The 23,423-nt window shown below is 63.7% G+C and overlaps 2 protein-coding genes and 1 long non-coding RNA gene across 10 annotated transcripts in view; 1 reads left to right on the top strand and 2 right to left on the bottom strand.

Moving 5' to 3' along the window:
- The window catches only part of ZNF385A (zinc finger protein 385A), a 20,290-nt gene extending 7,230 nt beyond the window's left edge, over window positions 1-13,060 (bottom strand). The window contains exons 1-2 of one of the 6 annotated variants that reach the window (XM_077869746.1): window positions 12,939-13,060; window positions 6,892-7,028 (exon numbers count right to left, since the gene is read on the bottom strand). In XM_077869746.1, coding sequence (XP_077725872.1) covers window positions 6,892-7,028; window positions 12,939-12,948 — 147 coding nt within the window. In that variant the 5' untranslated portion in view covers window positions 12,949-13,060. The other 5 variants (XM_077869749.1, XM_077869747.1, XM_077869748.1 and 2 more) reach the window with 5 other exon arrangements.
- On the top strand, window positions 8,441-21,693 carry LOC144296702 (uncharacterized). The gene is made up of 4 exons (XR_013363698.1): window positions 8,441-9,192; window positions 15,441-15,533; window positions 16,135-16,167; window positions 17,678-21,693. It is a non-coding gene; the product is annotated as an uncharacterized LOC144296702 (long non-coding RNA).
- The window catches only part of ITGA5 (integrin subunit alpha 5), a 19,706-nt gene continuing 12,805 nt past the window's right edge, over window positions 16,523-23,423 (bottom strand). For 2 of the 3 annotated variants that reach the window (XM_077869736.1, XM_077869737.1), the window contains exons 18-30: window positions 23,252-23,389; window positions 23,055-23,122; window positions 22,534-22,684; window positions 22,348-22,440; window positions 22,127-22,206; window positions 21,957-22,037; window positions 21,744-21,849; window positions 21,232-21,384; window positions 20,132-20,218; window positions 19,937-20,050; window positions 19,198-19,299; window positions 18,498-18,620; window positions 16,523-17,621 (exon numbers count right to left, since the gene is read on the bottom strand). In XM_077869736.1, coding sequence (XP_077725862.1) covers window positions 17,538-17,621; window positions 18,498-18,620; window positions 19,198-19,299; window positions 19,937-20,050; window positions 20,132-20,218; window positions 21,232-21,384; window positions 21,744-21,849; window positions 21,957-22,037; window positions 22,127-22,206; window positions 22,348-22,440; window positions 22,534-22,684; window positions 23,055-23,122; window positions 23,252-23,389 — 1,380 coding nt within the window. In that variant the 3' untranslated portion in view covers window positions 16,523-17,537. Of the gene's footprint in view, window positions 17,622-18,497; window positions 18,621-19,197; window positions 19,300-19,370; window positions 19,730-19,936; window positions 20,051-20,131; window positions 20,219-21,231; window positions 21,385-21,743; window positions 21,850-21,956; window positions 22,038-22,126; window positions 22,207-22,347; window positions 22,441-22,533; window positions 22,685-23,054; window positions 23,123-23,251; window positions 23,390-23,423 lie in introns of those variants that run through there. The other variant, XM_077869738.1, reaches the window with a different exon arrangement.

The raw sequence follows: 23,423 nt of genomic DNA, 5'->3' as shown, positions 1-23,423 counted from the left end.
GTCTTTTAGGTGGAAGGGCCAAGTGAAAAATAGTTGCTGGGGCTTGGGGTTCCTTAGCTCTCAGCCGAGCCCCTTCCCCGTGCCCAGGTCTTCAGTGGCTCCCAGGAAGACAACAGACAGAGACGGGGACTTGAAGCGGGCGGAGGAAGGTGGTTGGACTCCGGAGAGTCCACATATCCTGACTCTCCCCCGGAGCTCCCCTGGCTGCTTGGGGGCAACGTCGGGGACGGGGCTTCGGATCCCCGAGAAATGGCAGTAGAGGCGAGAGCCGAGACCGCGTTCGGGTGACCGGTCTGAGGGACGGGTGTCCCGTCACTTGGTCTGCCCCTGGCTGGAAGCAGCCCCTTTCCTTTCGGTAGCTCATTTTTCACCTCCTGGAAGCCCAGGTCCTAGTCAAAGAGGAGCCAAACAAGGGAAGAATGGGTGTGACTGTGTGTGTCTGGGCAGGCTGTGATCAATCTGTGCATGGGTGGAGTGTGAAGGAGTGTCATGTGCTGTGTGTACATCATTGATGCATCAACATTTCTGTGTCGGGGGCTTTGGCGACGCCATGAATGGTCAGGTTGTGTAATCTTCGGCTGTGTGTTTATCTGTGTGAATGTATGATGCGTTTGGCAGAAAGAAAGACAGACCAAGTTGGAGACAGGCTTTAATCAGAAAGGGGAGATGGGTGACTGCTCTGGGGCTCCCAGTCTCCAGGCGTCAGTCCTCCCTATCCAGAGACGCCCCCGCCCCCTGCCCAGGGAGTTCTCCTCAGCCCCTGGGCTTCCTCCCATGCTGGGTGGGGAATGGAATTCAGCCCAAACAGAAACCCAATCTGGGCCTGGAAACCTAAGTCGAGGACAGCAGCAGGGAGAGAGGAGTGGGATGGAGAGGGGACAGCAGAGGCCCCAGTTCTGTCCCTGCCCCACCCATCACCCCAGCCTGCTCCCCAGAGCGCCCTGAGGACGACCTGTGGGCTGACCATCCCAGTATCCACCCTGGGAGAATGGTCCCTGCCCCACTTGGGTCCCTCCTCCAGGTGGAGAGCCTTCCCTCCTGCACACACCCATCCTCAGGTTTAAGTCCAGAAACATCAACTAGGGGTGGGGGGTGCGGGGCGGGGTGGGATGGGGAGGAGGGCATCAACCCAGGGCCGGGGGTCCTTCCCAGCCTCTCCTCCAGGAACTGAGGAGACACCAGGCTGAAGGTGAGGGCTCCTGGGCCCAATCCCTGCGCAGGTGGAATGTGAGCCACCCAAGTGCCGCTCCGGGCCAAGGTCAAGAGGCCCTGGTGACCTAGATGAGGGCTCTCTGGGGAGGGGGGAGGCCAGCAGCTCCCACAGCCGCTCCCCTCCAGAGCCCCTTCCCCGGCACTGCGGCCTGGACACGGCCTGGAAAGGTCGGCACCGCCTCTCCCACCTGCCCTCCAGCAGCAGACGTGAAGGGGACTCCTCCCTGAGCTGGGGCAAAAGGAATCAGGAAGGGCAAGGGGGAGGGAAGGGAGGAAACCAGATCAGGAACACGAGGGGGGGGGCATGATTGGATTTCCTTCCACTGCCCTTTATCTGATGGAAGCCGCTGCCCCCTGTGGGAGCGCCCCGCTGCCCCGTCCCCCTCCCCCGCACCCCACAGAGGTGGAAGGGGAAGGAGGCTGGGGTCTCCGGGACGGGAAGACCTGAGGGGCTGACGTAGGAGAGAGCGGCCCAGGGGGGTCTGAAGAGCAGGTGCAGGCTGGGGGGAGAGGTGATGCCGGGATGGGATGAGGCATCCGGCGGCGTGGTCACCTGGGGGCGCACGCAGGACCTGATGGGGAGTCCGAGCATCTGGGCCGCCGGGGCGAGGGGCCGAGGGGGGGCCGGCGCGGTGGCCGAGTCGGGGGCGCCGGCCGCGACCCGGGGATGGCTCGGGGCCGCGCCAGGCGTGGGGGATGGGAGGGCCGCACAGCCCGGGACCGGGCGAGAGGGACGGGCCGGCCGCGGGGGCCGGCGGGGCGGGGGGGCTGCGGCTGCGGCAGCGGCGCGGGCCGGGGAGGGGCGCCGGGGGGCTTACCCTGCGGGGCCCCGGGGGCCGCGACTCCATGGCCCGGCGTGGCGGACCCGGGCGGGGCACCCGAGCCGGGCCGGGCAGGCCGGGGACGCGGCGCTCGTTGCCCGGGTGGCTCGGGGCTGTGCGGCGGGGCCGGCCCGGGAAGGGGAGGCGGGGCCGGCGGGGCCGGGAGCCCGCCCCGGGGGCGGGGCGTGGGCGGGGCCGGGCTCGGGGGCGGGGCCAGACGCGGGGGCGGGGCGAGGCTCGGGGGCGGGGAGTGGGCGGGGCCCGAGCGCGGGGGCGGGGCCCGGGGCGGGAGTGGGCGGGGCCCGAGCGCGGGGGCGGGGCCTGGGCGGCGCGGGGGCGGGGCCCGAGCGCGGGGAAGCGGGGCTGCGGGAGGCGGGGAGGAGGGGGCTCCGCATCCAGGTGCGGGCTCCCGGGCCGACCTCGGGCCGGCGAGCAGGACCCGCCCGGTGACCTCGGTTTCTCCGCCAAGGACCCTGGCTGGGCGCGGGGTCCCCCCCAAGCCTGGGGCGACGCGGGGTGTCTAGCTCGGCCGCCTCTCCCCTCCGCCATCCCTTCGCCCCGGCCCGGCCCCCGGCCCTTTGCGACAGCCCCTCCTCCAGGTCCGCAGACGCCCCTTGTCCTGGCCGCCCTGCTCACGACCCCTTCGCCCTTTCCCAGCCCCCCTTCCGGGGAGGGGCAGCCGCGCCCCGGCACCTGGGCGTCTGCTCCCTCGCTGGGTCCCGCGGACGGTGGGGCTGCGGGGGGGCCCGGAGCAGGAGCGACCCCAGCCTGCGGACACGGTCCCTAACCCGCTCCCCCCGGCCGCCGCCCGCCACCTGCCGGACGGCCGCGCTCCCCAGGACCGCCTGTCCCGTGCGCTTGCTGCCCCCTGGCGGCGGCGGCGGCGCAGCGCGGGGCTGCGGGGAGAACCGCAGAACCGCCCCGCCCCGTCTGCGCCCCTCTTAGGCTCCCCGCGCCCTCACCTCTCCCCTTCCCTTCCGCCCAGGACAGAGGGGTGAGTGGAGCGGGGGACCGGATGTAGAGACGTCTCTTCGGGAGACAACGGGAGGTCCCAGGGCAGAGGCAAGCCTGCTGTGGACAGGGGTGTAAGGGGGAGGGCGGCCCCAGCAGCGGAGACACCTGGAGCTCTCAGCCCAGGGAGGGGGAGGCCCTGCGAGGAGTAGTAAAACCACCACCACCACCACCACCACCACCACCACCACACGGCGGCTGAGCCCTTGCAATGTGCCAGCCCCTGTACCCAGCTCTTTGCGTGGATTATCTAATTTAATCTCCACCGCTATTCAAAATAAGTACTATGATTATCTCCATTTTATAGAGGAGGGGGCCGAGGTTTAGAGAGGTCAGATAATTTGCCCAAGGTCATAAGCTAGTTAAGTGGCTGGACCAGGATCTGACTTTAAACCTGGGCAGCCTGACTCCAAAGCCACGTCCGGGTCGGCTGCACGGTGCTGCCAGAGGCCCGTCTGCAGCTTTTCTGCAGTCCTCGTTCCCCTGCAGAATTTGACACTATTGATGCAGCCCGACACGCTCTCTCCTTTGGCTTCTCTACGTCTGGGGAGCCAGGTTGCATCCCCGCCCCCTCCAGCGGCGCCTCCGTTTCCTTAGCCGGAGCCTCCCCCTCTTCCCGCTGCCCAATTCTGCTTATCCCAAGTGCCCGAGGCCTTGGCCATACCACCTCTCTCTCTCTGATCCTCTCTTAAATAAAAATAACGGCAATAACGTGATCGCAGCAGCCAACGACACTGAACCCTTTGTGCATCGTGATGGTGAGACACGGCTCTCACAACAGCCTCTGCTGCGTTACTTCTCTTACGATCTTGTCTTACAGCTGGAAAAATTCAGGGTCAGAGTCGCGAAGCAGCTTGCCTGAGGTCGCACAGCCAGTAGTGTCGGGAGGCCAGTTCAAATCCTGCCAGTCAAATGCCAAAGCGGGTGCGGCCGGCACTCCCGGCGTATCAGCGCTTATGGCTTTACATTTATTTTTTATTTTATTTATTCTTTTATTTTTTATTTTTTTATTTTTTTTATGGCTTTAAGTTTAAATAGCTAGTCCCTACTAGAGGCAGTGGAGCCGGGAACTCCGGGGGAGTCAGCAACCCCGCACTTCCCATGTGCATGGACTAGCCTTGTGGCCTTGGGCAAGTCACTTAACCTCCCTCGCTCTGCGTTTCCTCATCTATAAAATGGGGACAAGGGCAGCCCGGGTGGCTCAGCGGTTCAGCGCCGCCTTCGGCCCAGGGCGTGATCCTGGAGACCCGGGATCGAGTCCCACGTCGGGCTCCCTGCATGGAGCCTGCTTCTCCCTCTGCCTGTGTCTCTGCCTCTCTCTCTCTCTCTGTCTCTCATGAATAAATAAATAAAACATTTTTTTTTAAATGAGGAAAATGATGGGAGACCTCAGGGTAAGTGTGAATGCGCTGTGCAGGCAGGGGAAAGTATTTCCAGCACCTTCTGCTCTGGTCAAACTGGATCAATTGCACTTCCTCATGTGCTCTTTGCTAGCCCTTGTTCATGCTAACTGCTCCCGTCTGGAATGTTCTCTAAGGCCCCTTTTAGAATCCTACTAATAATTCTTCAAAGCCCAAATCATCTGTCCCCTGCTCCGGGTTCGGTCCTTTTTTCCTCTGTTCTCTTTCTCCTGCTCAGCTCAGGTTGGTCCCTCAGGCACCACCTCATTCAGCAAGTCGTTCTCGACACCCCCTTGGGTTCCCCTATAAGCTAAATGCTTCTGACGCGGCTCTTTTCATACTGTAGGGTAGCTGCTAACTTGTTATCTTTTCTACCAAGCACGGGCTCCCCAAGGGCACAAAGTCCTATGTCCCTGGCACCTGGCACAGTGCCCAGCACACAGTAGGCTCCTAACATTCTTTTTTGTTCACTCGAGTCATTGTCAGCGTCTCTGTCCCAGTATCTATAACCCTTGCTCTGTTTTGTGTTATAGGTCGCTGCAGAGATGTCTACGTTTCTCTCCCGAATATGAGCTCTTTCGAGACTGGACCCTGTCTGAGTGTTTGCCCTCATGTGTCCATCGTGTCTAGAACGGGGCCTTGCTTATAGTCAGGACGCGACTTTCTCATCTGTGAAACAGGGATGAAACAACAGCTTCCCCAGGGGCGCTACAAAGACTGAGACCCGAGAAACACTTTGCACACCTCAGGGTGCAACACAGATGTTCACCTGGATTCTCTGGGAGGAGTTTGGAGGAAGCAGCTGGAAGTAAGGGGAGCTCCGTGGGGGGTCAGAGGCTATGGGTTCACGTCATTCGTTCGGCACATACTGTGTCGATTGAGGTAAATGAGGAAAACCTTCGGGCTGGGGTCTCGGCCCTGCCGGCTGTGAAGCAGGAATGACAATGTCCACCTTGCCGGGCTGCGGTGAAGACGCAGTGACATGGGTATAGACACAGCAACCGCCGCCCGGTCGGTCAGTCCGCGTTTGCGGCCTCGGGGCCGTGCGGGGCCTAGTCGGGTCCTAGTTGGAGCCTTGCTGGGGCCTTGCGCCGGGGCCTAGCCGGGTCCTAGCCGGGGCCTAGTCGGGGTCTAGCCGGGGCCTAGTCGGGGTCTAGCCGGGGTCTAGCCGGGGTCTAGCCGGGGCCTAGCCGGGTCCTAGCTGGGGCCTAGTCGGGGTCTAGCTGGGGTCTAGCCTGGGCTGTGCCGGGTCCTAGTCGGAGCCTTGCTGGGGCCTTGCCGGGGTCTAGCCAGGGCCTTGTGGGGGCTGTGCCAGGGCCTAGCCAGGTCCTAGTTGGAGCCTTGCCGGGGTTTTGCAGGGGCCTTGCCGGGGCCTAGCCGGGTCCTAGCCAGGGCCTAGTCAGGGCCTTGCCAGGGCCTAGTCGGGGTCTAGCCGGGGCCTAGCCGGGGCCTAGTCCGGGTCTAGCCGGGGCCTAGCCGGGGCCGTGCAGGGGCCTTGCCGGGGCCTGCGGGAGCCGAGCTGCCAGCTTCCTCCAGACCTCCGGCTCCAGCCCACTCTCCGGGCCCCAAATCCAACCGTGTGCCGGGCATTTCTGACTCCATGCCGCTCGCATACCAGCTCGCCGGGTCCTGACATGAGCTCAGCGGCCTCAGCCCAGACCCACTTCCTCCTGCAGACCTGTGTCCCCCGCCAAGGTGGCTTCATCCAGCCACAGAGACTTGAATCCTGGGGTCAGCCTCGATCATCCTCTCTATTCTCCCCCCGCCCCAAGCACCAGGTGGGCGCCATGGCCTATGAATATTTCCTTGCCTCCTCCCTACTGTACCCTCGCGGCCCTGCCCTGGCCCAGGCGGGACAGCCTCCGGCCTCCGCTCCCTTTCAGCCAGCCGTCCCACTGCCCCTCCTCAAACACCGCTGTCCCCGAGTCCCTTTCCTGCTCAGGGGTGAGGTGGCTCCCTATTTCATAGTCCATTAAGCCGGGGCCAGTTCCCTAGCCCTCTGAGGCCCACCCCGCTGGCCCTGCCCTCCCAGCTGCGTGCTCCCGAGAGCTAGAGGTTACGAACGGACGGACGGGCAGGCTTGGGGCCCTGCTTACTCCCTCCTGGATTCAGCACCTGTCGCCCCTCCCACCTGCCTGTAGTCACAATCAGCACTCCAGGCCCCACTGCTCTAGGTGGTGGGCTCCAGCAGAGGATTCACATGAAGCCCGTAGCACACCTTCTGGCTCATAGTGGGAGCCGGGCAAATGTCAGCTCCTGTTGTTACTGTTGCTAACCGTATAGCAGGGAGCCAACAGCGCTTGCAGCGGCCTGGGAGCCAGGCAGGTGGCGTCCTCAGAGGAGGTAGGGAACCAGGTGCAAGAGGAAAAGAGGGCAGGGGTGAGGTGGAGGGACAGCAGGGGCCAGGGGCTCCGGGGGGTAAGGCAGGCAGGCAGGCTGCTACTCACAGTGCTGTAGTTGCTGAAGAGGCCCAGGGTGGGGGCCGGCTCCAGTGGGAAGGGCAGGATCTGCTTGAGGTCCAGCGGGGGCTGCATGATGGGGGGCTGCCGAAGCAGAGGGAGGGGCCCTGCCCGGCTCAGGCTGCCTGAAGGGCAGAGAAAACATTACGTGGGGCAGGAAGGTCGGAGCTTGGGAGCCCCACCCACACCTGCCAGTCCCACTCCCCAGCAGGCGCCCCCACACTCAGAAGTGTGACCCCATGCACACACACTTCCCCTGCTCGCTGGCTGGCTCGGAGCAACGGAGCACAGTGCCCTGTGGGCCCAAGGGAGGGTGCAGACCACTCCTTCCCTTCTGGGTGGTTTTCACTTCCCCCTTCTCCAGCCTCCCTCCCCCAAGACCTTTAGGCATCTTACAGACCCAGGAAGAGCTGGATCAGCAGGGCTCGGGAGCCCCGTGGCTCTGGTCACTCCCTTCTTCCGGTTTGGTTTTCCCCCAACGAGCCCCAAAGGCTAGGTCTCACCCCGGGGAGAACAGAGTCTGGCCAGTGATGCATCCCACTGCCCAGAGGGGCATGTTGAGGCCTAGACTTGGAGGAGGGCTACTGAGTCAGGCTGCCCAAAGAGCCGAGATTTGTCCCAGTCGCAATTCCTAGTGAACTGTGACATCGCCGGGGATAGGGACCAGGTGAGTGGCGTTTGCTCTGGGCCGTGGGCTGCCTGGGCGCACTCTCAGAGCCCCCTGCCCCAACCTGCCCCTTTGTCTCCCTGGGAGGGTTCAGCTCCAGCTCTGCAGGAGGAACCGTCAACCCAGGCCTCTGGGAGGGGAACGCCTGGGTCTGACCCCAAGGGGAAATGAAAGTCCAGGCGAGCCCCTCCACTACCCACCCACCCCTGAAGCCTTCTCCTCCCCTCAGAGCCACGGAGGAACCTTGCCAGGCTCCAAAGGGGGTGGGCCAAGGCCCTCAGGGCCCCCGTGGCTTCCGCTAGCCCAGCTCCCTTCTGCGGCCTCGCTGTCCTGGCTGCCCTTCACTGCTCCAGCAACCCCCTGCCAACAACGGGGGTTCCCAGGAACAAAGGCAAAGCCAGGAGGCTGCAAGCCTGGCCCCGTCCTCCCTTGACCTTACTGGGGCAGAGGGTACCCCGGGATCCGTTCCTGCTCCCTCCATAGACACTGCCCTTTGCATACCTTCAGTCCCTGGTGCCCGCTGCCCCCAGGCAGTGGCCTGGCCCTGGCCCCCCAGGGGCCTGGGCCTGACAGCGTCCCCTTCCCTCGGTTCTGCCCCCTGCCCCCACCTTGGCCAGCCCCCTCCCCCCCAGTCCAGTCAGTAGACTCAGCCAATCAGAGCCCTGGAAAAGTGGGGCAGAGGGGAGGGCGGGGGAGCAGGGATTAGGGAATCGGAGGCGAGAGGGAGGGGGTGGGGAGGGCTCAGGCACAGCTGGGGGCAGGGAGCTGGTCCAGAAAGGTCTGGAGGGGTCTCTCTCTTCTGCCGGGGTGGGTGGCCAGGGTACCTGAGGTCAAGGCTGCCGGGAGCTTGGGCTCTAGACGGCTAAGGGTTGAAGGAAAGGGCAGGATGCTTGGCTTTGGCCCTCGGGCAGCTGGGGGTCTTGTGAGCCCTGCGTGCCTTCCCTCCTCTGCCACCTGGGAGTGGGGATGGGATGGGGGAGGAGGACGACAGACAGACGGAGGCTGGCGAAGAATGACAGAAGCAGGGGTGAGCGACTGAGAAAGGAGACATAGATCCTGAGACAGAAAAGGATAGTGAACAACGGAGAGATGAAGGGAGTGAAATGAGAGAGAAAAAGAGAGACTGTGCTGAGAAGCTGGACACAGAGCTGGAGGCCAGGGCAGACAGCCGGAAGGAGAACAGACAGGGCGAGAGGAGGCAGGGACAGCCCGAGGGGCGAGGGGCGTGTGGCCTGGCCCCCCAGGGCTTCTCCCCTCCGCGTGCACCCCGCCCCCAGCCTGGCACACCAGGGCAGCCCTAACGAGCCCCGGGCAGCATCAGGAATGGTGAGAGAAACCTGAGCGCTCCCAGAGTCCCAGGCACCCAGCACCCACCCCTAGCAGCTGGTTCGGGGCTGGCACTTGTGCTGCCCCGGAGCAGCTCAGCTCCTTGACCCTGTCCCGAGCTCTCTACCCTCTGGAGCCCCCACCGCTCAGACACCCAGGCTCAGAAGACAGAGATGCTTTCTGGAAAAGGCAATCGAAAAACCGTGTGTTGTAGGGCCGCCGTGTGCCAGGCACTGAGTTCCGAGTCTTATGGCATTTACCCTGTGAGGCCGCTGTGGCTCCATGGGGGGCAGCTGGTAAGTACTTTGCCCATTTGACATACGAGGACACTGAGGCTCAGAGAAGTTAGGAACCTTGGCTGATGGCACAGAGCCCGGAAGCGTGGGGCTGGGATTTAAATCGAAGGCTGCGGCGGCCCCGTCGCCCCGAGGGGCCCTAGTCTCACTTGGGAGGCCTGGCGGCCCGCAGGCCTGCACCCTGCGCCAGGAGAGGGAGTGGAGGGCCAGTTCCCTGCGTTTCCTGGGGTTGGCGGAAAGCAAGAGCGGTGCTTCGGGTCCCTGAGGCCAGCAACTCATCTTTTCCACTGCCAGGAGCCCCGGAGGGAAGGAGGGAGGGCAGGGGGGTGGAGGCAGGGCTGAACTGAGGAGGCGCCGAGGCCAGAAAGCCAGGCGGGCACCTGGAGGTTCCTTTGCCTCCTCCTTGCTGCGGGGTCTCCTGTGCTCGAGACAGGGAGAGGGGCAGAGGACAGAGGCAGGGCTCTCGATTCGCCCCCTCTCCCCTCCTCCGAGGGCACTCGCACTTGCCCCTTTGGAGGGCTTCCTAGACGCCGGGCACGGGACGTGCCCGGTCTCCCCGAGGACGGCTCCGCGGCTCAGGAGCAGGTGACTAGCGCATTTGGCAAAAGAGAACAGCAGTTGGGCCTCCAGGACCGGTCCAGGGGATCGAGTGAGTCCACGCAGGCTGCTGGCAGGCCGCAGGGGAGCCCACTGAGTGTTTGCTAAATAAACGAGTCCTCAGCTCAGGGAGGACCAGGAGACAGTCCTGAGACAGTCCGCTCCGAGAGGGGGAGGCACCTGACCAAGGTCACACAGCTAGGGAGGCTTGAACCTGTCTGTCTGGCTCCAGAGGCAGGGAGGGCTTTCAAGCGCTTCCCTTTTGTGGGTAGACTAGGGATGGGGGATGGGGTGGGGGAAGGACAGGACCCAGGGGGGCTGGGGGGCAGGAAATCAGGACTTCTGAGACCTGGCTAGCTGAGGGCTTGGGCAGGTTTGGAGGGGGTGGGAGCGAGAACTGGAGTGCGTGCGAGCGGCCCGCGCACAAGTCAGGCAGGGCAGGGAGGAGCCGGGGCAGGCCACTCCGGAGGGAAGCTCATTAGAGTAATTGCCTCCAACAGATAGGGCCCCGCCCGCCTCTGTGGGGAATTGCCAGATGTTTTATTAAAGACCGTTCCCAGTGCACTTTAGAGGGGGTGAACCCTCGGACCCTTGGATGGATGTCCATCTGTCCCTTTCTACGTCCTACCTAGCCCCAGGCACTTTGATCCGCCTCGGCTTTCCTCTCCAGCGCCGAGCCACAACCAAGCCACATCTAACTCCCATCCCGCTGAGGTCTAGTCTTTTCCTTCTTCCCTTCCCCAGAGATTTCGGCCAGGTTAGAGTCCCAGCCCCTTGGCTGTCTTAGGGCAGGCCTGCGGCCTCAAGCCCTTGTGGGGAAGAATGGGAGTGTCCGCCGTGAGCTGGCTCAGGGAGTGGTCCTGTCTGGTAGGAACAGGAGCCGGGAGAGGCGTGACGGGAGGGCTGTGCTGAGTGCTGGTCGCGGAGACCCGGCCGGGGCGAGAGCGAGATGAGAAGACGTACTGGGATTAGGCTTGCAAGTGGTATTAGGGCCCTAACCCAAGCACACGGTCAGCACTGGGTTAAGATGGGAATTAAACTCTGGGGCCAAGGGAGGAACTGGATTGCAGTCTGGACTGGGACCTCATCTCTAATCCATCTTTCTCTTTAGGCCTTTTGGCCGCTGCTTCTCCCCCAGCAATGCTTAAAATTGGGGATTGAGAGGAGAGCCTTGAACGTCTGCATCTTGAATTCTTGACCAAATCCCATGTATCTGTTCCCTTCTGCCTCAATTTCCCCCATCTGGACAGGAGGCAGGCTGAGGGCTGGAAAGGCTTTGAAGTCAAAGATGAAAGCAACAAGGGGATGATTATGAACAACCACTTAAACATCCTTAATAACCTTAGGGTGGAGGTAGGCGGGGCAGGGCTGAACGGAGGAGGTGGCTGGGAGGGGAAGGGAGAAAAGATCCATGGGAAAGCTTCGGAATCTGACAGCAAAGGGCCTCCTTCAGTGCCCCCTCTCCCCAGGGCCCAGGTGGCGGGGACAGTAAGAAGGGCCCAGAACAGGGGATTGAGCCCAGAACCACCATCTGCTTAAACCTAGGCCCACTGTCTAGATCTTGAGCATGTAGCCGGGCCCCACCTGCTGGTCAGGGCCACCGTGCACAGGGACTCGGTGGACCTCAGCATTTGGAACCTGGAAGCCTTACTAAGGGTCCTGGGGGTGGGGCCTGGACCTGGCTGGCAGGCTTCCCGGCCCTCTGTAGGCGGGCACAAGGAAGGAATTAAGGACAGTGTCCTCCAGGGAGATGTGCTGGGGTCCAACTGGTGGACCCGGGGATTTCTCCCGTGGTGGGGTCTTGGTCAGGTTTGAGCAGGTCCCTAAGGTCGGCGTTAGAGCCCACTGACCAGGGGAAGCACTGCTCGCGCTCCTGGAGAAGCATGATGCTGCCCCTGGGGCCTGTGCCCAGGGTGGGGCCTGTGTCCCCGGTGGCGCCAACCTGCAGAGATTGCACAGGCCAGAGGAATGTGGAGCCTCTGCTCTGGGGGCCTGAGTGCAGGATGTGAGGCTGAGGGTCCCCTTCGGGTGGGGCTAGGCTTCCCAGCTGGGCGAGGAGTCTCTTGTTTGCTGGAGCGACTCGGGAGAGGGAGGCAGGCGACGAGTCATTCATGCCTCCCTTGCCTCATTCATGGACCAGGGGTGCGGAGCCTGGCGGGGAGGAGAGGCCCGAGGGGGGCAGGAAGAGCCGAAGGAAGGGGGTGAAGGAGAGGAGGGCCGCCACTGGGAGGTCACCAGGGGTCAAATGAAAGAGGGGAAGCCAAAGAGCCAGGGAGGCAAAGGGCAGAGGGACCCAGCCGAGGGCTGAGGCCGGGGCCGGGTGTCCCCAGGGAGGGCAGGGGACCACAGGTGTGGGGGCGTCTCCCACCAGGAACAGGGCCCCGCAGCCCGCAGGGGGCAGGGGGCAGAGCGGGCCTGCCCACCTCTGTGGAGGCAGCGGCCTGGAGCCCCCCAGCCGCCAGTCCGGGAGCCGGAGCACCCCAAGGCCCACTGGTCCCTCTCCTCCCCCACCCGGGCTCCCTTCCCATGTAGGTCATGAGGATGGGGTGGCTGGAGGCCCGCCCGAGCCCCGGGGGCTCCCCTCCCCCGCCCGACTGGCCCCTGGAGGGTCCCCGGTGCCCCCGGTGCCCCCGGTGCCCCCGGCCCAAGGCAGGGGTGGGGGTGGCGGTGGGGGAAGGAGGAGGCAGGAGGAGGCAGGAGGAGGCAGGAGGAGGCCGGGAAGCGGGGCCCAGGCAGGCAGCCGGGCGGCGGGCGCGGGGCAGGTCCCGGCGTGCAGGGGCAGGGTGTGCGGGGGCAGGACGGCCGCAGGCCCCGGGACGCCCCCCGCCCCGCCCCGGCCCGGCCCGGCCCCTGCTCCCCCGCCACGGCCCGGGGCTGCCCCCCCCCGCTTCCCGCAGCGCTGGGCCCGGGGCGCCGGGCGGGGGGCGGGGGCCGGGCCGGGCCGGGGCGCACCCGCGCGGGGCTCTCCAGGCCCCGCCGCCTCCCCCAGCCCCTCGGCCCGACATGGATATTCATGAGCCTCATGAATACGCGGCGCCTCCGGGGCGGGGGTCCCGCTCGCCCGCGCAGCCCAGCGCGCAGGGGTCCGGGCCCGGCAGGGGGAGGGGCGGGGGGGCCCGGCAGGGGGAGGGGGGGGCGAGCGCACTCACCGAGGATCATGCTGGGGACCCGGCGCCCGGGGTTCCGCGTCGCTGTGTCCCGGGGGCCGCGAGGCCGGGCTGGGGTACCGGGGAGGAGCCGGGGGCGGAGCGGAGGCCGGCGGGGCGGGGGCGGAGCCCGCAGCAGGTGAAGGCGGGAGGAGGGGCCGCGGGGGAGGGGGAGGGGAGGGGAGGGGAGGGCGCCCGCGGTCCCCCTGCGCCCCGCTCCTGGGTTCGCGGGGTCCCCGCAGCCAGGCCGGGGACAGGGCGTCTGCCGGGCGCGCGGGCGACGGAGGTGCCGGGGCCCCGGGAAGGGCTGCGTCTGAGCAAAGATGGGGGGCGGCTGTGGCCTGGGTGGGACCCCCCCCCGGGCCTCTGCAGGGTGCCAGGGGGTGCAGAGAACCCGAGGTCCTTTGTTCCTCCGACTCGGAGCAGGATGCCAGGGGGCTGGGCTTCCGAGGTGAACGTGGGGCCCAAGATCCCAGGTGGAGCTCCGGCTGGGGGTCAGACGCGGGGGTCCCCCCGGGAAGGTCTGCGGGGAAGAGATCCCGTCCGTGGGCTCCAAGGGGTGGAAGGAGAAGCTCGCAGCTCGGAGCCCGGGGGCAACCAGAAGATGATACAGGACCCAGAGCGGAGGCTCAGCCCTGTGCAGCCCTGAGCTGGGGGGCAGCGGGCAGGGGGCGGGTAGGAGCAGGCCTCAGGCCTCAGGCCTCAGGGCCCCGCTCGCTGGGCATCCCCCACTGAGGTGAGCAGGGGTCCAAGAGGACTGGGGGGTGTTTGAGGTGCAGAGGAGGATGGGGACTCCGACACAATGTAGTGTCAGGGGGCTGTATGTACCGCATGGATCTTAGGGACCAACAGGAGGACCGATTAGGGGCGGGCCACGGGGACCCCAGCATGAGGCTGGAGCCTGGGAGTCTGTGAGGTGTCTGGGGAAGATGCAGCTGCTGCAGCCTGGACCTGTCTATACCTGCCCCAAGAGGGAGGGCGGCCGGAGGACTTCCCAGAATGCCATGCAGCCAGCTTCAGGCCGGCCCCAGCCAGAGGGAAAGGAGGTGTGACTGGGAACTAGAACACTTGGGATTTAAGGAGGGTGGAGGCGGGGAGGAAGAGGTTGGTGGAAGGGTACGGACTGGTGTCTGCGTACAGCGAGGGCGGGGAAGGGGATTGGGGGCTGGTGTTCCGGGGGTTCAGTAGGGAAGTTGGGACTAGATGGCTAATGAAGGTACCAGAAGTTCAAGTTCCCGATTCTGGACTTCGGCAGTCTCTTGCCTTCACCTCACTGATCTGGTTTGAAGGAAAGATGTTCCAGCTTAAGGGCAAGAGATTGCTGGGGGGGTGGGGGGGGTGGGGATGCCTTGGTCTGGTTCTGACCCGGCGGCCCAGAGACCTCAGGGCCCTGCTGCCCAGATCTGGCCTTGGGAGAGGACGGAGGGTCTCGCAGCCAACCAGAGGGAGTCCTCTTACTCCAGCTCCAGCCTGCTACCCTGTTGTTCAACCCTATATCACAAAGCCTGCTTCTCCCAGGCCCTGTCGTCCATCCTCCTGCACCCCCCCCCATTCTTTCCCCTTCTTGGTGGGCTCGGAACAAACAAGAGTCAGCATCAGGCGTGGTTGATGGGTGATAGAGACCCCTTGGCCTCCGCGTTGTCCACCCTCCCACACTGCCCCCTGGGACTCTGAGTTAGGGAGGTCCCAGAAGAGGGGTTGCTGAACTTACCCAGGTGAGGCAGCTGGCTGGAGGGCGGGGTGACCTTGCAGGCAGGGGGGGGAGGCAGTGTGCAGGGTGCATTCATTATTGATGAGCCCTGCACCCCGGGCTACTAATGAGCCCAGGCCGGTTGCTCTAATTGATGTCAAGAAACTTGAGACCCCCAGATCAGCTTCCCGCCTGCCAGCTGCCTCTCCGGAGCCCCCTCCCCCTCCCCGCACCCCCAGCTGCTCTGTCCCCTGCCCTGGGCCTCCTTCCCTTCGGCGGCGCACCAACAGGCGAGGAGAGGGCTCAGGCCTTCCAGCCCCGGCCTTCCTGGCCTTCCTGTCCCCCTGGACGGCTCGGCTCGGGACGCGAGGCAGACATCCTCTGGAGGGGCCGGGAGGTGTGCAAGGGGAAACAGCGGGCAGCCCGAGAGTCCCGGGCAGGGGCAGGAGGCCGGGACTAGATGCAACTGCGGGCCATGTCTGAGCCCCAGGAATCCCTTTCTGTCCCGCGTACCCTCAGGAGCGACCCTGCCACTTTGAGACCCAGAGGCACAGGCACTACCCAGACACGCCCGGTACTGGCTCACTTCCCCTCCTCATTTCCTCCTGCCCCCCCACCTCGGCGGAGGCACCCCGGCTCTGGCCCCCGGGGCCTGGGTCTGGCCGCCAGCCTCCTCCCGCCCCAGCAGAGGGATAGATCTCCTTCCTCGGGGGTTCCAGCGCCTCCTTCTGCATCGCCTGCCATCCGTGCAAGTACCGGGCGGCTCCTGGCCTCACTAGGTCTCTGCCTCCTTATCAGTCCCTCTTCACTTATAGGTTCTGGAAAGAAGTCCTGAGGCACAGGATTATCAGGAAGTCACAGGCTGGAGCGTGCAGCAGCCTCGATCTCTCAGGAGAGGTATTTTTAAGGTGATGCAGGCGCTGCTGGGCAGAAGCCTAAGTTAATAAGAGCAGCCTGGGTGATGGGGCGAAGGGGGGAGATGGACTCCAGGCGCTCCCGCCCCAAATTCCCATAAATCTGTGGCTATGCTGCCCTCCGGTGGCTGATTTCTGGCCTAGCGCGACAGGGCCCTATTTGCCTTGGAGAATCCAGAATTTCAGGCCCCCTGGCCTTCCTCCCTGGCCTTGGGAGAGACCCGCCTTGAAAAGACAGAGGCCCCCGCGGGGCTCCCTCACTTGGACTCCGCTCCCAGGGCCTAAGGCCTGGCGTGCTGGTTATTACCAGGCTGTCACCGTCAGACAAGGCTGGACCGAGCCCTGCTCTGGCACTCACCGGGTGACCTTGGGCAAGTTACATAACCCCTCGGGACCTCCATTTTCCCCCGAGTAAATGGGGTTAATTGAACCTGCCTCATGGGATCCTTGACAGAGAAATTAAATGAGATAATGTATGTAAACTCTTGAACAAATACCCTCTCTACCTACCAGCACACAAGAAGTAGTGAAAACAAGACAAAACGAAACCCTAACTGGCTTTCTTCTAATTCCATTTTGGGGCTTTTTCCCTCAGGCCGTTTCATTATTCGGATTTAGAGACGCCCAGGTGAGTGGTCGGGACTGTTTTCCCCCCATCTTCAACGTGGACCTCCTGCTTTGCATTTTTCCCTTAATGCTCAAACCCAAAGAGAAGGGATCCTTTTTCTTCTCTCTGGGGGGTGCCGGGAACCAGATCTGGAGGGGCCGGGTGACAGGCGGAGGAATCAAGGCCTCCTTCCACCCCTTCCATCATCTCATCACCTAAGAGGAGGGAACCCAAAAGGTAGATCCAGAGTTCCCGAGGGAGGGTCATACTCCCCATCCCAAGGAAGGAAGCTGCGAAAGACAGACATTTCCTACACATCAAGCCATCTGGTTCCAGGATGGGTTTGGAAAGAATAGGGTAGGACACAAATTCCAGCTCTGGTCAGTGGGGGCACCGGGCCGGGTTTATTGCACTTGCAACAGAGTTTAAATAAGTCCCGGATGTCCGGAGCTGAGGTGAGGGGAAGTTGGGCAGGGAGAAAGGGGCAGCGTCAGTGCAGCTAGTGGGCAGGACCCAAATCCTGCAGGCCCAGGACAGTGGGCTTCCCTCTTTCTGGGGGACGGGGAGGGCCTGCATCTGGCCAGGCTGAGGTTCCAGATCTGTTACCATCGTGGCCCCTTCAGGGTCCTGGGCAATTCCTGACTTCTCCCGAGTCAGAGGTGGATCGGGCCTCCAGGCCCAGGTCTGGAACAGGCTCAGATGTAGTCCTGGATCTGCCTGGTTAGGTTACCAACGTCTGAGTCTGGGTCCCAGATCAACCCCGGGCCCCAGGTTCGATCTGGCCCCGTTAGAGTTCTGAGTCCTCTTGGAGCTGGTTCTGAGCCAGCGTGATCCTTGTTTGGGATCTGTCCTGAGCTGGGCCTGGGGCACCATCCACGGTTAGTGTTCCTTGTTGGCCCACCAGGTGGGGGCTGTCCAGAGTTTCCAGGTCTCACTCCCCAGGTTCCAGGTTCTTAGCTGGGGGCTTCCCGTGGATCTCTGGCAAGACTGAGGATAGATCTTTGCAGGCTGGAGCTGGACAGGAAGTCCTGGTGGCACATCTGGCCCAGAGAACTGGGATCGGATTCCCCAGGTCTGGTTCCCAGTTGTTTTCAGGAAACTTTCTCCAAAATGCAAAGGCTACGGGGAGGCTGGGGCCTCTGTCCCTGGATCTGAGTTCCCTTATCCATGAGGAGGGCGTGTGTAAACGAGGGTCCTTCACAGTGCATGGGGGGAGGGGATCCCCAGCTCCTCGCCTCCCGGCTCTGGCCCTTCAAGTATGTCTCGAGGCTGGGAGAGGAGCTTCTCCCTGGCCCTCAGCACCTTCAGGAAGTGCCCAGCCCCCTCCCTGTCAGTAGACTGAGGGTGGGGGGACTGGGCCTTGAGGATTGGGAGTCTGGGTTCGGGAGGGGTCAGGCATCAGAGGTGGCAGGTGGCTTGAGTTGAGCTTTTTCCATGGCGGTGCCGTATGGGAGGGAGCGTTTGAAGAATCCGAGCTAATGAGGGGATAAGGAGGGAGAGTTTAGATATCCTGGGCCCCATCTCTCCCCAGATCTTATCCCGAGAGGAAACGAAGAGGACCCTAGTGCTTCCAATCTCCCCGTTGTGCAGCAGGGGCCTCCATCCTGTCTGTTGCGACCACCGACAGGTCCACTGCACCAGGAGGGCCGGAGCTGGGGGCGCCTTTGGCACAAGGGGCTCTTCCATCAGTGCTGTAAGCCTGTCCCCAGGCAGGCCGGGACGGCAAACAGCTTTGAATTCAAGGTCTAGGTCTGATTGCCTGGTTGTGGCTGCCTCTCGAGAGGGCTTCTGAGGCCACTTCCAGGGGATGGCCAGTGAGTGATGGCCGCCATTAGCTCTTGGAGCAAGGGGAGCACAAATGCCACCTGTTCGCCACGGATGAGTGGCACTGATTTTGCAAGCCCAGGCAAATTTACCAGCTTGAGTCAAGAGACTCGTTCTAAGCCAGAGGCTGTAGAAGGTGGGGGAAGGATCCCCCAGGCCGGATCAGGATGGTGTGCCCGCGGCCAGGGCAGAGGAGGGGCCGTGTGGCTGGAGGACTGGTCTGGCAATGGACGCTTGGGACAGGGGCAGCCCCGGTGGCGCAGCGGTTTAGCGCCGCCTGCAGCCCAGGGCCGGATCCTGGAGACCCGGGATCGAGTCCCACGTCAGGCTCCCTGCATGGAGCCTGCTTCTCCCTCCTCCTGTGTCTCTGCCTCTCTCTCTCTCTCATAAATAAATAAATAAATAAATAAATAAATAAATAAATAAATAAATCTTTAAAAAAAATAGACGCTTGGGACGACCTTGGGTCCAGGGCAGAGCCTGATGAGGGAGTGGCCAAGTCACAGGTGGGACAGGACGTGGCTGACCTTGTAGAGGATATAGATGAGCAGACCTAGGAGCAGGAGGCCAACGAGGATGGCTAGGATAATGATCCACAGCGGGACGCCGTGGCTGCCTTCCGCCTTGGTCCACTGCACAGCCGTGGCCACCTACGGGGCGAATCAGGAGAGGTCACTGGAAAGCCACTAGTTCGCCTCACCCTACCCTTGGCTCCCACTTGCCATCGCACCTCCCGTGTAGAGCTAACAGAACTCTGGACTTCAAAGTCTAAATTCCTAAAATGGGCATTATCATCTCTCCCCTTTGGGTCTTCACACCTGCTGACTCCCTCTCCCCGGAGAAGGCAGCTTCCCTGACTGATTAGCCTGGTGGTTCCTATTTATTCTTCAGGTCTGAGCCGAAACATCGCTTCTTCCAGGCCGCCTTTTCTGGCCCTGCAAGGCTGAGTTTAAGTGTCCCTCTGATGTGTTCCCATAAATATCCTGGCACTTGTCACACTGTGTTCTCATTGCCTGCTAGACTGTGAGCTCCAGGAGTGAAGACACTCTGTTTACCTTGCTTATTGTTCTATCCCCAGGACCTAGCACGGGCCCTGGCACATAGGAATGCTCAATGAAGGTTTTTTTTTTTTTTACAAGGCCAGCCCCACACGTCCCCCAGTCCCAAGGCCAGGCCCAGGACTCCGAGCCCTAGCTTCCGTGGCCCAGACCTCCGGCCCAGGTTCACCTGAAGTTCCCTTCGGGGAAGCTGCTGGGGCAGGATCCGGTAGGGCATCCTCAGGGCTTCGTACACAGCTTCGCACTGCAGGCTGAACGGCTGGTGCTCCCGCTGTGGGTGGGGAAGAGGTGCTCAGGGCAGCCCCCCGGGATCGAGAGGACAGAGGGCTCCCGTGATCTGGCTCAGGCCGTGACCTTTCCCTATCTTGCACTCATTCTCTCCTGAACATCTGTGATCCTTACGTGAGATAACGGATGTGTAATCAAGTACACATAACTAAGTAACGTGTAATCAGGCGGCTACATGTTCAATAACAATTTTTTTTTTTGGAGTCGTTAATGTGGGCCCAGCATGCAGGCCGGGCCTCAGCGTCTGCTCAGTAAGTGACAGCTCTTTCTCTTTCCTCCGTCTCCTCCTCGCCTCTCCACTGCGGATTCATCTTCCTGCTGTGTTTTCAGCATTCTCTGCATGCTGGTCTCCCTCCAGGTCTCCCTCCTCTGAGTGGGCCTGGAGGGGGAGGCTGTCACTCCCAGCGTGGTCACTAGGTGGCACAAAGGACACGCAGCCCTGTCTACCGAGGGCGAGGGCGGGGGCGAGGGAGCCGAGCTGCAGGAGCTGCAGGAGCTGCAGGGCCCGGTCCCATGCGCCAAAGGAGGTGGCCAGGTGGCGGGGGCAGCAGGGAAGGGGGGCACGTGGGGCTGGCCCGGAGGTCAAGGGTCGGGGTAAGGTCAAGGTAAGGCTCCCTCACTTGCAGGAAGGTCTTGGCCCAGACTCGGAAATGCAGCTGCAGACTTCGGCTCTCCTGGCGGTGCAGCGGCCCCAGCTCACAGCGCAGCCTGAAGCACTCGGCCTCGGGGCATTTCTGGGGGGGGGGGAGAAGAGGCTCGGACCCGAGGTGTGCCCTTCCCGTGCCTCTGAGGACCCGCGTCCCAGCAGGACTTACCAGGATCTGAGGTCCCGAGGAGCCCGGGCCCCGGCCTGGCGCTTCCCGTCTTTGTAGCCGGTGGTGCTGGGGACCCTCCGGATCCAACTGGAGGAGGAAGAGACCGTGAGCCGCCTGCACCCCCACCCCCCGCATCGGGCACCGAGTCAGCACCGAGTCGGCCGTCGCCCGGGGCCACAGCACCTTAGCCTGTTCCCGCCTCTCGACCTGTGCCCGCTCCGAGGGCGAGGCACCAAGCTTAGTGCCCAACAAGGACGCGACTAAACCTGGTCCTCGGAGTTTGCAAGACGTGTCCGTGGAGAACTACGCTCCGTCCCTGCCTGCGGGCCTTTGCCCTGTCCTCTCCGCGTGGGACGCTCTTCTCCGAGTCTCCACAAGCGGCGGCAGCCGTGTCCCGGGGCTTCGGTGCACCTGTTACCTCCTCGCCGGGCTTTCCCCCGTGATCCAAGTCCGTCTCCGGTTCCCCAGGCCCTGCGTGTCAGCGCTGCGCTTCGATCCCTTTCACTGCCTTTTCCCCTTTTCAATTTTATTTCATTTTAGTCTTTCAAATGTTCCAGATGTTTATGTGAGAGAGAGTGTGCACGTGCACGTGGGCGTGAGCAAGGGGGGGGGGCAGAGACCGCCCGCTGAGCACGGAGCCTGACTCGGGGCTCGGGCCCCACCCGAGGGCCCCGGGATCACGACCCCAGCTGGAGGCAGACGCTTAGCCCCTGAGCTACCCAGGGGCCCCTCCCTTTTCGGTTTTAACTGTCTATGATCCTCGACATAACGTGTCAGCTCCACGAGAGCGGGGACTTGGTTAGCTTGTCTGGCGAGGCGTTTCCGAAGCCCGTAACTGTGCCGCGTAGACCCTCGTCTAATTAAATGTTGCCCGTGAGTAAACAAACGTTGGAGCAGGCCTTAGGGTCCAGGGACACAGGCCTGCAGAGGTGGGCCCCGGCGTACGCCTGGCCCGGAGGGAAGGGAAGGGTACTTCGGGCCGTGCACCCAAGGGCCTTTCCCTCCCATAGCCCCGAGGAGGCTGTCGCCCTTCCAGGCCCCCAGCGACCTTCCCCAGCCTCGGTCCCACCCCTGCCCAGGCCAGTCTCCGGGCCTCTCACCTCCAGGCTCTCTGGGTTGGGGGGGTGACTGCTGGTGCAGTTGCTGAGGCCTTCAACCCTGGTCACGTAGAGAAGCTGCTGACCCTCCAGGGTCCGGGGACAGCTGAGCTCCAGCACACCCCGGCTGATGGAGCTGGGGCCCTGGTTGATGAGCTGAGGAGAGGGGGACGCCATCACCCTGAGATTGCCCTCCTGAGACCCGGGTCGCCGCGGCCCACTCCCCCCTGCCGCACGTCTCCCAGCTCGGAAGTGAAAGGGGACATGGAGAGGCAGAGATGGAGTCCTCTGCGGCCACGGCCCCGAAGGGCATCTACCCTCCCTTTCAGGTCACTCAACTGCCTGGTCTCTCCCCGGGCTGTCTCCGGGGGACCCTGCCCAGCTCTTTGCCCGTCCCCCGCTCTCCTTTCAGGCCCTCCCTCTGGTCCGAGCACCGGTCACCATAAAGGCCCTTCTTTCCCTTCATGCGGTCTGGCCTCGGCCCTCTGTTCCCGCTGCTCGCCCCCACCCCTGACCTCATAGACGTGCTGCACAGCAGGGCCCACGTCTCCCTCCTCCTGAGGCTGCTCTCGGGGACGCCAGTCGCTCGCTGGGAAGAGCACTGCCTCGGGCTTGGAGACCCTGCGGAGGAGAGTGGTGCAGAGGGCGGTGGAGGGGCTCCTTCCCGCACCTTCCCCAGGGCCGCCTCCCGCCCCGCAAGGCCCCAGCTCGCCCGCCCGGGCGCTTACCCGTTAAGGGAGACCTGGGCGGAAGCCTCCACCGAGAGCGGGAAGGAAACCACTTCGCTTTGGGAGTTGTTGAGATTCTTGCTGCGGGGCGAGGGCGCGGAGGGGAGACTGAGGCGCTGCTGGCGCCCAGCGGGAGAATGCCCCACGCGCCCAGCCCACCCGCTCCCTACCTGAGAATCTGGAAGTCGAACTGGATGGTTTTCTTCGTGTCCCGGAGGTGAGGGACCGTGAACCGGAGGCCACCCCAGATCTGCGGCGCGAGGAGAGGACCGTGGGCCCCGTCGGCCTGGGCGCTGGCCTCACCCCGATTCCAGCCCCCTCCCCTACGCCCTTGCGCTCTGGACAGGTGGGCCCCTGCCCTCCCGGATCCTCCCTCCCGGGCCGGACTTACACTCGCTCCGGCCTTCATGGGGTTGCCCAGGTCACACACCAGCAGGCGGCTCTGGTTCACCGCAAAGTAGTCACAGCTCAGGCTGGAGAAGTTCTGGAGGTGGGGCCGGGGGGGGGCGGGTAGAGTCAGGTTTGGGTGCCCCGCAGCAGGCCCCGTCCCCGGCCACGCCCCGGAGCCCCCTCTCACCCCCGGGTTTCTGACGAGTCCTGAGTACTCGGCCTCTGGAGGGGCCGTGACCCGCAGCTCGGCCTCATAGGCGCCGCCCTCACCCACGTTCTGGGCATGGAAAGTCAGGTTCAGGGAGTTCTTGTCGCCCAGGTACACGTGGTTCTGGTCCCTGGAGGGGAAGCACGGGGTGAGGGACACTCTGGGAAACGAATCCCCCAGCCGGGACAGCGCGCCAGCCCGACGGCAGCACGGTAACAACAGAAACCATCTCTGGGCTCCAGCTGCCCGGCCCACCAGCCCGATGCTCCACGTGACGGTCCACTCGGTCCCCGCGAAGGGCGGGGAGGCTGCTGCTATCACCCCCGTCACCCCTGCTATGCACACGAGAACCGGTGACTTCCTGAGTCACACGGCTTGCTAGCATGTCCCTACTCTGTGTTTTCAGGTGCCAGGTGCTTCCAAGCCCCCCCCCCCCCCGCCGCCGTCCCGCGTGAGCCCGTGGCACCCGGGACCCCCAGCCCGCGGCGGCCTTCACTCACCCGAACACTTCCAGCTGCAGGTCCGGCACGCAGATGTTGTCTTCTCCACAGTCCAGCAAGATCTGAGCCTGGGGAGCAGGACAGCCTTGGCGGGGGGGCGGTTCGGACCTCCGCCTGCGCTGAAGGCTCCCCCTCCAGGGCCCGGCCCCGGTGCCCAGGGCTCACTCTCCCCCGTCTGGCCTCCCCTCTCTCCTCACCTTGTCTTCTATGCGGCTCTTGCTCTGATAATGCAAGACTGGCCGGAGGCCATGGGCGTCCACGGGGGCTTGGGGGTCCAGGGAGAAGTTGAGGGCGATGTGAATCGGGGACAGCTTGTCGCGGAACTCGGACTCGTTCTGGGGTGGGGGGACAGGGCTCGCGGTGTCAGGG

Source organism: Canis aureus, chromosome 25, assembly GCF_053574225.1.
Source record: "Canis aureus isolate CA01 chromosome 25, VMU_Caureus_v.1.0, whole genome shotgun sequence".
Lineage (NCBI taxonomy): Eukaryota > Metazoa > Chordata > Mammalia > Carnivora > Canidae > Canis > Canis aureus.
The sequence above is the reverse complement of the archived record's forward strand: the minus strand, read 5'-3'. Positions and strand labels throughout refer to the sequence as shown.